Raw genomic sequence first — 15,698 nt, 5'->3', positions numbered from 1 at the left:
TTTTCTAATTTTCATATGTTAAAATTTCGTTGTATACATGGTTAAGTGGTAGAAAAGGCTACAAAGCCTTAACTTCACCATGATAAACAAGATGCAATAAATAAATAAAGAAAATATCATGAAAAGATTAATAGCCAAGATTGATTTCTGTTGCAGATTGAACATGCCACATGACGACGACTTCAAATGCCTCACATTCCATGGTTCTTCAAGAGTGCACAATGTTATGTCAAGGATGCTCGACCACAACACATACCCCTGGTCATGGTCAAATTGCAGCAGACACTACCTCACTGAATACCTCGAGTAAGATTATTTTTGGAACATATTATAATAAGGAACGGACATTAATATGTCGGAAGGTTTTTTCAGTATTACTACAAATAGTCTGCGATTTACTGTAGAATTTTGCCATTTCGTTATTTTGAATATAAAGTAGAATCACCCAAACTATGGTTTGTCCCGGCCCACCTAGGATTCAAACCCAGGACCGTATGCTTCAGTGTGCATGTGAAGGACTGGGCGTGGATGTCTGTTCCATGTACGAAGGCCTTTACCTTCAGTCATTTGATATTTTTATTTACTTTTCCAGTGCTGGCTACGGAAACTGCCTCTTGGATAAACCAGATATATTCGTCACAGATAAAGCTCGCAGGTCCCACCTTCCAGGGGAATTATTTAACGAAGACAAGCAGTGTGAGTTGGTATTTGGCCACGGTTCCAGAATATGTTCGTACATGGTGAGTGGAGAACTATTGCAATTCAGCGCCTCTTGTATTCTTAATTTCTTGACATTGTGTAAGTGCAGTTTGTTATGACTAGAGCCCGAATATTGCCCTAAATTACTTATTTTGTTCTTTGATCAGATTTGTATGCTTTCAGTACAGGTTAATACAATTATTATAAGTAAATTCTGTAGTGCCTGTAATTGCCCATTTAAGTTACTAGAGCCTCTTTCCAATGTTTCAAGAGATGGACAAAATAATGTTTTCAACTGCGAAACGTGAGTTTTTGCGACTTTTTGGTTTAGGTTTCTGCACAGGTGGATTCAGGTGCTTCCCTCTTTTTGACAACTAGAACTTAAAAATGAACATTCAATAAACATAAGAAATACTCTAGAGCAATCGTCCCCTTGATGTAATTTTCAATGTGCATGGTAGGTGGCAACTAGAAAAAAAAAAGGGTTCATCCTCCTGCACCTAGAGAGGAAGCCCAGCATTCACGATTTGCCTTATAAGCTGCCTCTGTGACCAAATGTGCGGAATGGTGATGTACAATCTCTGTACCAAAGATTCCAGGTTCAAATTCCATCCTGCCCATAACTATTCCTTTTTGAATTCCCCATCATGAATGAAGAGTAATTGTTGATATGCACTATAAAACTTTTCTCTTACCAGGGTTCAAGCTTACAACAGATAATTTAATTTTTTTTCTGTTTTGAGAGTGAATAAATAATAATAAATAAATACTGGTATTTGTCTTGTAGTTTATGGTTATGACATTTAGTTGCTACGCTACAACAATGTAACATTGACAAAGTCAATTGTATAAGGATTCTTTTCTGTTAAAAAAGTATTTTTAACCATTGTTAAATGGCTGATGAAGGGACTGTGTGTTCTCCTGAAACATTACAAAGAACTGTGATTTTATGCTTGTAACAACCGTAAACTACAAGAAAAAATATTCTAAAATGCAAGCATTGCGTACATGCAAGAAAAATCATTAATATTGTTTCCATTAAATAAAAAAATATTAAATTATTATGCAATTCTCCATATATTATGAAATTACAGCAGTTAATGTGAGAATTTGAATTTGAGGTTTATCATTATTACAATATTGAAAGTGAATGCCTTTGACAGTGGAACCTCGATTTTATGTTTTTGAAGAAACCAAGCTGGAAAAACTTAAAATGCGGAATAATATAAAGTCAAGGAAAATTTTAAAATTATTTTGGTATGTTGGAATCGTCAAGGTTGAATGTATAACATGGGAAAATGTAAAATCTGGGAACGAAAATTGAGGTTCTGCTGTATTTGCCTTTTTTATTTTAGTGCCTTTTTACCAGCCTATTTGGGCAATTTTTAGTGGCTAGAAATGCAGGCTCTAGTTATGACTTACCATAAATCATTTCTATTTGCAACTATATTGTCCACTTCTTAACATTTCTGACGTGTTTTCACATTAATGGAAGTGTTTGTACTATATTATAATGCTAATCAATTTTATATCTGTGCAACATTGCTGTGCTTAATTTGCATTTCCACCATGTTCGATGCACCTTAATTTTGTAGCAAGAAACTCTTTGTGGCCATCTTGGAAAGGCAGCAGTTTTGTCATTTTTTGTGATTTATTATGTAACGGTATATTTTGTGCTTTTAAGCTGATTCTCAGCAACATACACAATATACACAACCATACATTTTTGAATCCTTGTCCCGAGGTTCAAAACTTGCAGTACCTGAAGTTCTGTGGATGCTAGTTTAGGCAATAGATACATACCTCTTCAAATTACAACTTAACGCCCATTTCCTTTTAGATATGTATAGGTTTATTCATATTATATTTACAGAAGTTAATTCTTGGCCGTTATTCACAAAATTACATTTCGGTGTACCCTGTCCCCCCTTCCCGAAGAGAGTGTGTAGACTCGCGTAGCCACTGGCTCCACGAGTAAAAAAAATATAACCCTCAGTACCAAAAAAGGTGGCTGAAGGTATGTGTGTTGTGTACCCGGTTTCCCACATAAAATAAACTATTGGAATAATGTGAAAAGAGCAAGTGTGTGTATTAAAAGAAAGAAAGTTAACATCCCCGCCGTCGGTTCACATAATAAGGAAAGAAAGCTCGCCCAGCCGCTCCCCACAGAGAAAAAGATACCTCTTACATTGCTGTACTCCGCCAAACATCTGAGGCCGACTGCTCCCCTGCCCTTCCTATTTATAGGCCCCGCTAATGACCTAAACCGTTACTGGAAACTTACCGCTCCCCCAACGGCCAAGAACCCAAAAGTACAGGAATACATAGCCATACACAATTTTATAACATAAAAAAAGGATCCAGTAATGATCGCATCATTACAATTAATAAAGATTGTAATTTATTCTACTGATGCTAATTGAAAATGACTTTATAAAAGATAATTTTATAGAAATATATTTTTTCCCAAATTCTTTGACTTCAATTCTCCACCACAGTATCATGGCACTTGCTGCTTCTGTTCTGAAAGCTGGGGTATGTTGGCAATGGCTTTACCAAGAAAAGAATAATTTTTTAAAAATACTATCACGATATCAATTAATTCTGTCTAGATCTCACTCTAGAATGTTCAGAATAATGTCCATGTGGATTCCATGTTGTCTAGATATTTTCTGTAAATCTATTTTCTATTGTAAGATACTTGGGAATGTAAGATTAATTCCAAGCATCACAAAATATTTTTATAATATTGTGGTTCTCTGAAGTAAGCAACATTTTTGAACAGCTGTTGCTAGCCAGCAGTGATGGCACCAGAGAAAGAAGTTGCATTTAGTATGCATCTAAATACCATTTAAAATATATATGTTTTGCTAAAAGCAAATTTACTGTATTTGGCTACTTTTTCAAGTTTGTTCTCTCTAGCCTAATCCTGGTGCTGTCAGTGCTGACAAAACCTGAGAATCCCTTCACAGGGGTCACTGAATATAGCTCCTTGACCTTCATGTAGTGTGTTTTTAATATTAGCGATATCAACGAAGGTCTTCAAAAGTGGTTGCAGTACACCGCTCAGTGTCGGAGGTGTTACTTGGTTGCCAAGATGATTGCCTGTGACGTAGTGGTCCTTAAGGAAAATTATTTTCTGGAATTCAGGGAGAAGAAATAAATGCCTGTTGACTGTCTTCTCTGACTGGCTGTTATTGAAATTAGATCACTTGTCAAGTTCTATTCAACTCCTACAATCCTAGTGGCTTAATTCATCCAATTCATTTTTATATCTTTAATTTCAGACTCTCCCTCGCTGACTGGCACTATCAGTCTAGGGTTACCAGATGTACTATTTTTTCTGGGCATGAAAAAAGAAGTAAAAGTCACACATTTTGTGAAAAACTATGCCACTGGTGTCTGCACATACAGACACATCGGTATTGAAATTGGCTCCCCAATGAAGGTAATACCTCCTTCAGTTGGACAAACAGAAGATTGAGAAAAATTGGATTAAGTTTTGGAATTTTGTACTCTAATTCAGTGCTTTTGAATTGAAAATGTGTGAGTTTCACATTATTTGCTAGCATTTCCGAGTTCTATGTATTAGTCATCATGACTGTTTGTATTGCATGGTGGTAAAACTTTTACCTTCTAATCAAGGAGTACTGGGTTAGATTCTGGGAGAAGGATGCTGCGCAGCACTTGAAACTCTAGTCTAGTTCCAATTAGCCAATCTGAGCATAAAGTGGACTTAAACAAACTTTGATTTTCAACAATTATGCGTCACATTTGCAGATAGTGTGCTCTCATTTTTGCTGGTAACCTACTTCAGCAGCCATGTTTGAAGACATGGACATCGACAGGATTTTTGTCAGTTGGGTTAAATGAGGTATATTTACCCTCATAATAGCCCTAACCCCCTGCCCCTCCACATATAATTTTAGGCTGACATTCATCTTGCAGGGAGGGGGAGCACAGCCCCCTCCTTGCCTCACCCCTGCTGGATGCCCATGTTTGAAGACCTTCATTTGAATGGCACTTCTCTCAAACTTATTCCACTGGGTGACCAAAATGCGTGAAACTAGTCTTACCAATGCATTGAGTGTGTGTTATTTGTCAGATGTTAAATGAAGCATTTACGCATGTGCGAATAGTAACTGGTATTCTCCGTAGCCAGCGTGTAAGAGGCTCTGGTGTACCACAGATGTTGGAGAGCAAGAAGGTTGCCGCACGCAGCACATGCCGTGGGCAGACGGCACTCCCTGCAGTGATGGAATGTGGTGCCAACGTGGACATTGTGTGATGCGCGACTTGGCGTCCCTCCGCCCTATAGATGGAAACTGGGGAGAGTGGCAGGGGTAAGTTGTGTTCTCAACTTCATCAATGTATGTTTGTATATTCAGAACTTCCATAATCAATACTTATATAAATAGTTTGTATCTTAGTGCACAATTCTTTTTTGTAATTTTTATGAATATTAAATTCAATTCTTCTTAATGGTGTGCAGTACCAGTTATATTTAAAGGGCTCGGGTGTAAAACATGGTGACATTTTGTTAATTTTTGAGTTACAAAGTTAAATGTGCCATCTTTCAATTTTCGAGTGAAATTGCCATGTGATACAATTTGCATTGGACTCTGTGAGACTCTGTGAAGCCTCCTGAAATTGTCAAACACAACACACAAACAATTTTTTACAGTATAGCTTCTAATAAGCTTTTTTCTTAATGATCTTAGAAATGACCAAAATGTCACTTATATGAAGAGCTCGGAGGGTAAAACATGGTGACATTTTGGTCATTATTGAGTTTATTAAGCAGTAAGGTTATTACTGTAGATAAATTGTTTTCTTGTTGTGTCTATCAATTTCAGAAGCATTCACAGACTTCAATACAAATTACATGGCATGGCCATTACACGCGAAAGTGAACATTGACTCTTTTTACTTTGTAACTCAATAATGACCAAAATGTCACTTACCATGTTTAACCCCCCAAGCCCTTCTTCATGTATGTTACATAAACATATATTCTTACATGATATATTGCTATGTAAGCACATATTATTGAAGTGGCAAATGATTATCTCGCATGAAATTCTGAATTTTTAAAAGCAAAAGTAAGTATATTTTGCTTCCAATAGAAAACTTATATGTTAAATTCTTAATATTCTAAACAAGTTTTAATTGTTATAAATTTTAAGTATTGATATGAGTATCTGTGGGAATCAGTAAAAGTATTGGCAGTGGTATCATCCCTAGAATTTAACTTAACACTAATTCCACACAATTTTTAAATATATTTTGTAGATGGGGAGAGTGTTCCCGGACATGTGGAGGTGGAGTGAAACGTTCCCTCAGAGAGTGCAACAGTCCATTCCCTTCAAATGGCGGACAATATTGCATTGGCCGCAGGGTTAAATTCAGATCATGCAAGATCCAGGAGTGCCCATCAGGCACCAGGGACTTCCGGGAGGAGCAATGTGCTGTCTACAACAACAATAATTTCAACATCCAGGGTCTTTCTCATGATGTCAAGTGGGTTCCTAAATATGGTGGGAGTAAGTATACACCAAGGTATCTATGTCTTTCCATATGGTATTAAGTAAATGCTGTTAGAAAACATTTGATGTGCAATTTTGTGTACATTGTGAATTGAAGTTTCTGCTCTTATTTTTGAAGTGCAGAAGTCTGTTCTGTGTCACTTCGCAGGGTTTTCAATGACCTGGAAAAGCACAGTATTGTTAGTATGGATAACTTGGAAATTGTGCAAAAACAGGGTGTCTACCAGTCTAGATATCATGGAAAAGCATAGTCCCTGGATATTTTTGAACAACTGTGTCCCAACCAGCCTGGAAATATTGGAAAAGCAAGGCCCAAACCAGCCTGGAAATCCTGGAAAAGTGGAGGTCCCACCAGCCTAGAAATCTTGGAAAAGTAGGGTCGCCACCAACCTAGAAATCTTGCAAAAGCAGGGTCCCCACCAGCCTGGAAATCTTGGGAAAGCAGGGTCCCCCACCAGTCTGGAAATTCTGGAAAAGCCGGCCTCCCCGATGGTGCAGTGGGAGCGTCGTTGCCTTGTACGTAGTCAAGGGGTCCCAGGTTCAATACCCGGTGGAGGCACATAGTGGTTCGGATCCCACTTGAAACTGTAGGTCCAGTCCCGATTAATCTTATTGTGCATAAAGTGGAATTAAAAAACCAAATCAATCAATCCAATCTGGGAAAGCCAGGTTCCCACCAGCCTGGAAATTCTTGGAAAGATGGGTCCCCACCAGCCTCGAAATTCTGGGAAAGCCGGGTCCCCACCAGCCTGGAAATTCTGGGAAAGCCGAGTCCCCACCAGCCTGGAAATTCTGGGAAAGCCGGGTCCCCACCAGCCTGGAAATTCTGGGAAAGCTGGGTCCCCACCAGCCTGGAAATTCTGGGAAAGCCGGGTCCCCACCAGCCTGGAAATTCTGGGAAAGCCGGCTCCCCACCAGCCTGGAAATTCTGGGAAAGCCGGGTCCCCACCAGCCTGGAAATTCTGGGAAAGCCGGGTCCCCACCAGCCTGGAAATTCTGGGAAAGCCGGGTCCCCTACTGGCTGGGAGAGCAGTGTCCCCACCAGCTGGGAAATTCTGGGAAAGCCGGGTCCCCTACTGGCTGGGAGAGCAGTGTCCCCACCAGCTGGGAAATTCTGGGAGAGCTGGGTCCCCACCAGCCTGGGAATCCTGAAAAAATCCGGGAATTAAAATTAACTCTCTTTCTGGGTAAAAATCAACATCTGATATATTTTCTACAGCAGGTGTTGCTCATCTAATGAGCAGCATCTGAAAGCAGTGGCATTCCATGTATCTTGAGGAAGTGCCTTCTGGTCTCCACATTAAAGAGATCTCTTTCTGCAGCAAGTGCAAGTTGGCTGTCATATGTTGGCTTATCACAAGGTTTAGACTGCAAAATATTTTTTTACTGGATTTGGCCTGCTTTGAACCCTTCTTTCTTTTTTCAAATGGTTTGGCCATTCTAATTTTTAATTGTGTAACAATGAGAATTTAAGTTTTCTTGCAGATAAGTTATTTGGTTAATTTGTTGTTTGGCCACTATATTTCAGTTTAGCGTACTGAATATTGTTTTTAATTAAAAGTAGACACTTTGCATTAAAAGTTCTAGTTTATTCTTCTAAACTTGACTCAATTATAGTGGCCTTTTTACACACATGTTCTTGTATACTAATCACCATAATGATCTGGTCTGGAAATTTTAGGTTTTGGTCTGGAAAAAGTCAGGGAATTGTGTTTTTACTAAATCGTAGACACTCTGAAAAGTCAGGTAAATCATCCTATGAGTGAAATAGTCATGGAGAAGTCAGGACATTTTGATTGAAAATAACCCCAAAATTTGGAAATGGTGGGTAATTTTTAAAACTTTTAATCTCCTGAATAGTATGCGCAGTTTAAGACTTTAAAAATTTTTTTATTATCGTGTTACATCACCATAGAATGGCATGGAAATTTATTTTAAAATTTCTTGAAAAAGTTGGGGTATTCGTTTGGTTAAAATGATTACGAACGCTGGTTACACATTTTAGATAGGAAAGAACTTGCAATTTGGCACTCTCTTTTGTTAAAGATTCCCAATGGGACATCACAACTCAGTGATTCAGATCTCAGTTAGATCTCTAGATCAGTCCAGAGTGTTGATAAACTTATCAACTAACTATTAAGGCCGAGGTCTGCCAAGTGGCTTTTTCGGTTGGGTTATGCATAGTCAGCACATAGTTCCATCGCTGTTGGCTTCTGGCTTTCGACACTTGATTCCTCTTCTATTGCTTTTAAGTAGCTTTCCATTCAACACTGAATTTTTTAAAGCTCCAATCGGGACTGTTGCACCAAATGTGAGAGGACTAACAATTAGGCTAAGTGGGATCTCTCATTAAGCTTCAAAGTACCCAATCATCATAAAGGCATGGCCAGTACTGGACATTTAGACACATTTCCATAAACGTTGTCAACATATTCAGTAGAACTATCACTTGCTGAAAAAAATTGCCCTGGGCTGTAAATTTTAGCCTAAGGGTTGTTTCACATAGGAGCAACCAGCGATACATGTGTGTCACTTAAGGACCAGTCAATCGAATACAAGCTTGTGTAGCAAGTTGTGCAATAATGGTGTGCAATGCTATCATTGTTTCAAATGGCATGTGCTCCATGCAGGGTTGTTAAAGGTCCAAGAATTTTAAATAAATTCAATTCTGGTCCAGGAGAGAGAATCAACAATCATAAATGGGTTCTGGACTGTAAGGAACCTTTTTATATTTAAAGTATTTCAATTCAGTCCAGGAACCTTTTTCCGGACCAATTTAAATACGGCCCAGGAACCTTTTTTCCGGATGAATTTAAATAGGGTCCAAGTTCCGTATTGAAATGAAACAATATGCAACTTAGACTGAATTTAAATTGTGCTAGAAAAAAGGTTTCGATATTGTTACGGAACCCAGTAGTACCCGTTAGATGTACGTGTTCCTGGATCTTTAACAATTCCGGGGCTGTTAAAGGACCAGGAATTGTAAATAAATTTAATTCCCAACCGGGAAAGAAAATCAGCAAGTGTAAATGGGTTCTAGACCATATAGAACCTTTTTATGTTTAAAATATTTCAATTTGGTCCAGGATCCTTTTTTCCAGATGAATTTAAATATAACCCAGGAACTGTTTTTCCGGATCAGTTTAAATACATTCCAGGAATCTTTTTTCCGGATCAATTTAAATACGGTCCAAGAACCTTTTTTCAATTAAACAATACACAACTTGGACAGAGTTTAAATTGTGTGATAAAAAAGGTTCTGGTCCTGCAGTGGAACCCATTAGAATTTATGAGTTCCTGGACCTTTAACAACTCTGGCTGCATGTTGCCATGGATGCTCGCAGGATTTTCTCAGGAGGGGAAACAAAGGAGGCATATTTTTAACCATAATGGCATTTCCCCCTCAAAGGTCTTTCTCTCTCTGTTAAGTTCTGCAACATCCTTTGTAATCAATACAGTGCAGGTGACTGAAATTAAATTACGTGTGTGAAATATAATTTGATTGACATTCATTTTCCAGGGAGGGGCATGCCTCCACCTCTTCTGGACATGCATTCATGCCACTTAAAACTTCAGTTGAAATGTTCCCAAGAGGTGTAGGGATACAAGATCACTACAAGCGAAAAAGTGGTATACACTGTTCCAAAATGTAGGACACAATCATTCACAGTAAATAATATGTGTATATTGCTAGGAAATGTTAGCCAATAATGTGAAATTGACATATTTTGAATTCGGAAATAATGCATTTTTAATTGACTTCCAAACTTACCTCAATAACACTATGGGAGATATAACACCAGTGACATGTACACACTGACAAATAAAGATGTTAAGAACAACAGGTACAGACTTGTCCCCTGAAATATATTTGAAGTTGGTGCCAGTGGCGGCTGGCCAAGTGCAACAAGTGCAGATGTTTTCACCTAATTTTCAAATTAATATTGACATTTTTCATTTGCTTATTAAATTAAACTATTTCCCAGCAGAACGCACACGATAATACTCAAATAACACGCCGCTCGGCGCTACGCACGTATTGAGTTCGTCCCAACCCAAGAGCAAACACCGCTAGGTTGCGGAAGACTTCGCCGGTTGTCATGGCAACGGTGACGTCACCTAGCGTTGGCCTCGAACATGGTGTCGCCCTCTACGTGAATCAGTTCTCTCGTCGGAGAAAACATCGCATCCAGTGCTTGTGGCAAAATCTTCGCGTTCTCGCGAGATCTTGTTCCGCGTGTGTGTTTCGCGTTTCCTATCGTGTGTTGTGTTCATGTGTTGAGCTGTGGTTTCTACAATGAACCCAGTAAATGACTTAGTGTGTAATTTGTTGCAGACACCATTTTCCAGATGGACGGATGAAGACAAAAAAGGCGTTTTAAATTGGGGGGGGGGCACTGGCACTTACTATTTGTTTTCATTGCCTATAAATATACTTCTTCACCTGTTATTTTAGGCACGAGCCGCTACTGGTTGGTGCTTCTGACTGTAAGCATGTCATTATATGCATGATGGGAGATATCATCGATAAACTTGTTCTATAAATGTTTTAATCATTTATATAATAGTCATGGGTCATATTGTGAATGTATATTTTGCTCATTAATTGAAGCTATAGAATATATTCTTTGGGTCTTACTTTATAATTAATGATCAGTTATTTTATAACTTTTTCATGTATTTCCTGAATTTTAGAAATGGCCAAAAGAGCATGTTCTGATGCAAGTTTAGTCCTGTGGGTACTAAGAATCTTGATAGTCCTGTGTACATATTTTTTTGTTGCTTTTATTCTTATAGTTTATCTAATTTGAATTTTCTCTTTCTTCGTTGTTTTAGATTCTCTTTTGTTGGGATGTGAGTGCAGAATATCTTCTGTTCATATTTTTCCATCGCTGTATAAAAGATTGTATTAATGTACATATTTTCTTTTCAGTTAACCCAGACGATAGGTGTAAACTATTCTGTAGGGTGGCTCAATCTAGTGCATATTATTTATTAAAAGAAAAAGTTTTAGATGGTACACCATGCGGCCCTGATACGTACGACATATGCGTGAACGGAATGTGTCGACCGGCTGGGTGTAACCACGTCCTGGGTTCAACAAGTCAGCTAGGTAGGAGGACATGTTCCGCAACCTCTCGTCTCATCTCTTCTCATTTGTCTGTCTTCCTCGCAGTAGCTGGTGTGCCAATAACCGCAGTGCTTGGCGAGTAACTCTGAAAACCTAACCTATCTGAATGGTTTTATTCACTTCCCTGCATTTTTTTTTATCTTTTCCTTGTTTGTGTTGCTAATAAAAGTAGTTTAATATCAGCATTTTGTGTACCAGTACTTATCCACAGTGTGCGTGTGTGTATGTAAATGAGCACTAGCACATGAATTCGATTAATGTAGTTTGTTAGCTCTTTTATTAATATTATTATACATCATTAGACGTATTTGTTGTAAATTAAGAGAAAAATTTTGGTACAAAAGTGGGCTGAGTTTGGGTTCCAATTTGATACATAAAATGATATTTCAATACCATTAAAGGTAAGGTAGGTAAAGTTCCCTGTTCACTTTGCACCATGCCATAAACAACATTTAAGAATTTTGCATAACACACGGGATAATGCAGACATAGGACAAAGTTGTCGGCAAATTTGTGTTTGAGAGTTTATTTTGCATCTTTTTTGGGATGGGAAAATTTACTTTGCAACTTTTAAAATGGCCTAAAATGAACATTGCAGTGTGCAATTTTACATTTTGCTTTTATGTCAGAAATAAAATATGCATGTTCCTATACAACATACGTTTCTGCAAAAACACTAAAGAACTGTTGCAACCATGAATTGACTTATTGTCTAAAGATATTAAACACTAAAATAACGTGGTCATGAGCATGTATTGCAAATATAGTGGATTAGATTCTGTGACGTTACAGGATTTGAACAGAGTATATACTCAGGTGCATTGCAGTAGGTACCCCAGGAGAATTTGCTTGATCATATTCTTGCTTCCTTGCAAAGTTATGAATTTTATGAATTTCTCAGTCTGTATGTGCATGTGCATTGTAATTTACTTCACGTTTGTTTATGGACCTTTTTATAACATTCTTACATGTAAGACTTTATAATTTTAAACATATACCAGGAATTAGAGACCTCCACCAATTTTAATACCTTCCTCAGGCTGTCTCACAGAATTCGAAACACCTGTTCAGTTGAGTGGCAGCATCCTCTCATTCATGTCAAATGTCAGCACATGTTCACAACTGGAAAGCAAAGATTTGAAAATAAAAAACATTTAAATACAGAATTCCTGTTATCATTAAAGCGTTCATTAGTGGGTAAATAGGTGGGGATTGAGGGAAGAAATAAGAATTTACAATAACTTATTGTTAACTTGATGGTAAGAGATCCGAGAACACATACCTACTGCCTACTTGGCTATTTTGAAGCTGGACTTCCACAATAAACAAAGCTCTTTTCAGCTTCATTTGAATGGGGCATTTCAAATGGATACAGTGGAATCTTGATTTTATGCTGAAAAACTTAAGAAACTTTTATAATATTTTGTTATGGTGAGTCAATCAAGATTGAATGTATAATGCAGGAAAATGTATCCAGAAACGTGAAATTGGGGTTCCACTGTAATTCTATTTCTAAAGCTTGCTTGCTTCCATTTAGGGTAGGATCTGTACAAATATTAAACATTTGTATCTGACATAAAACTAAAGTTCATCGGACAACAGGATTCAAAGCCGTTTTTTCTTGATGTGTCTTCTGTGCACGGAGTCCATTTTCATTTCTTTCCTGACTTTCCAAGCTGGTGTCTGGTTCTATTGCTTTCAAGTTTCTACCCATTTGTCATCACAATACTTAGTGAACATTGCACCTCCTATTGGGATTGAACGTGGATCAACTCACACAGACCAGCACATTAATTTTGCTACACAGAAGCTTTTTATGTCAAATACTTCGTTTAAGGGATGTTGTTCAAAAACTTCCTGTCAATGCAAAAAATATCATGTAAATATTGGTGGTAGTAAACATCTATATGTTACCAACTCATTACCTTGTACAGTCACGAACACTTCTGGGTTGTAACAACCCTGTTGAAAGTCATTGGTATCATTATAACCCTGAGGTGCTGGTGGCAGGAAAGTAGTAAATTGCCCTTTTATGACCTTCATTCTAATTTTTCTACTTTTCTTTTCTTTCCTTTTCATCAACAGCTACTTTACAGGATTTTACCTGCTGCTGTAATGTACTTTCCAGGGTCTGTGTCTATTTTCCTGATTTTATTTGTATATATGTTTGTATTATATGTGTAAACTAACTTTTCCTTTATTTAACAATCTTTCTCTTCTAGCTGTATTTTCTTTCTAGATATCTAATTTCAATCTACAGTTAACGTTGCATCAAAATATTCAAGAATTACATTGGAATATTGAAATAGCTGTCCTTTAATCGCAATACTGGTGCAAAATATATGAAAACTTTTAATTCTGCATACTTTAATAATTAGAATGCATAAGCATTGTGCAGTATTTTTGTGCCCCCTGCTTAATGCCAAAATGCTAGAAAACTATTGGCTGCTATTTGTAAATAAATTCCAACGAATACATGTATCTGTATTGGTATCAGCTCAACCCTAATATTTTTTTTCTATAAAACTGATGCATACCATGTCGCTAAATATAGTTTCCAAAATCTAATGTTCGTAAACTATTCCCACTACAGAAATTCCTTGATTATCTAAGATTTTAACTTTATTGATTTGATTAATTTTTACTTCTCTTTTCTGCCACTTTTGGCTAATCGCGAAGATGAGGCTGGATGACAAAATGATGAAGGGACACTAACAAAGGACACCCATGTTCAGGCTGGGATTCGAAACTGGAACCCCTGGCATCATTGCGTGCTCTGCTAACAACAGTGCCACGGAACCTGACCTTTAACATTTTATCAGGAGTTTTGTATTCCCCTCCCCCCTCAAATTTATATTCAATCCTCCCACCAAATTTTCGGGTTGATAATGATAAATATTACCCTCTCCAAAAAACTTAATTTTCAGTCTCCTTACCAGAATTTCCGCAACAGTCTGAGACAATAGTTAATACACAAGCGTTGGATATCCTCCTCCCCCCAAATTTAATGCTCAGTCCTCCATAACTAAATTCCCATCATAATCTAAGACTTAACACTTATATTCAAGAGCTGGATATTGCGTTTAGTGGATTAAATATGATGCACTTAAGATATAAACATTTTTACATTAAGCTTTGAAAAATATGTGAATATTGAATTTTATATTAATTGAAGGAAAAATCTCCCCCACAAATTACGATGGTGCAGGCTGTGCCATAATCTCCCCCGTGGGCACCCCTGCTTTCAAAGTAATATTACTAAAAACGTAACTTTGTCATACAATATGGACAGATAAGAAATTTCACTTCATTGTCACTTGCGAGAAATCCAGTTTTCTTCTAGCAAATAAGTTCAGAAAGGCAACCCAAGTAAAGTAATAATAGTGCGTTACTCTTATTTAGTTACTGATATAATTTTGGTAACATGATTGTAATGTCATTACTGAAGTAGTAACATGTTATTTGCATTACTCTACTTCCTGACTCTGAATTTAACCTAATGCTACAATATCAACAAAAGAGCCTACAAATGTGATTAAGGAGAATAAACTTTTAACCTTGCATGGTCAACATTAAGTGTCAAAAAAGTAGTAGTTTATATTACAGTTGATGGTAATCTATGAAGATCTATATTACAGTATCAAAACCATGGTTAGGAGGGTTATTATTATCATATCATTCATATTCAGCAACAATTACTAATTGTTGAGGTATTTTTAACATCTCCCATGTCTTGTTAGTATTTAGAATATTAACAATGTACAGGAAGTTATTGGCCTTCAAATACACTTCACCCAGAGCTGCTTATGTGAAATGGCCATGTGTGTAAATAACATTGTGCACTTTGCTGCTATGTTGTGTAGATGATTTCCAAATTTTATATGTAGTGTTGTGCTCACCTTAACTTGATAACATTAGTAAAATGATTACTGACATTTTTTCCCTTTCATTCTATAACACTATTAAATTTCTGACAAAAATTTCCAGTTTTATGTTTTAAAGTGTGTTTTGCTGCTGTGTCTATTGCAGATATCTGTGGAAAGTGCGGTGGTGATAACAGATCTTGCGAGATAATATCTGGCCAGTACAACACATCACATTACGGCTACAATCGAGTCGTTCGCATTCCATCTGGTTCTTCAAATATCGACATTCGGCAAAATGGGTACCAAGGTTCAAACAAAGATGACAACTATCTAGGTAAGTCTTCTCAAGGCAAGGTATAACAGTTACTCACTAGGGCTATGAGAATTTGAGTATACACTACTACTACTTAAAAAGAAAAAGAAAAAAGAGGTCTGCATGAAATGCAAACAAATATG

The 15,698-nt window shown here is 37.3% G+C and overlaps 1 protein-coding gene across 5 annotated transcripts in view; it reads left to right on the top strand.

The window, feature by feature from the left end:
* Nucleotides 1-15,698, top strand: part of AdamTS-A (ADAM metallopeptidase with thrombospondin type 1 motif A) — a 553,824-nt gene that overhangs the window by 445,512 nt on the left and 92,614 nt on the right. For all 5 annotated transcript variants that reach the window (XM_083134293.1, XM_083134294.1, XM_083134295.1 and 2 more), the window contains exons 7-12: nt 157-306; nt 593-740; nt 4,858-5,042; nt 5,992-6,242; nt 11,179-11,358; nt 15,406-15,576. In XM_083134293.1, coding sequence (XP_082990419.1) covers nt 157-306; nt 593-740; nt 4,858-5,042; nt 5,992-6,242; nt 11,179-11,358; nt 15,406-15,576 — 1,085 coding nt within the window. The remainder of the gene's footprint in view (nt 1-156; nt 307-592; nt 741-4,857; nt 5,043-5,991; nt 6,243-11,178; nt 11,359-15,405; nt 15,577-15,698) is intronic.

The sequence above is a fragment of the Lepisma saccharinum genome, chromosome 13, assembly GCF_977018435.1.
Source record: "Lepisma saccharinum chromosome 13, izLepSacc3.1, whole genome shotgun sequence".
Lineage (NCBI taxonomy): Eukaryota > Metazoa > Arthropoda > Insecta > Zygentoma > Lepismatidae > Lepisma > Lepisma saccharinum.
This window is presented reverse-complemented; position numbering and strand designations above follow the sequence as displayed.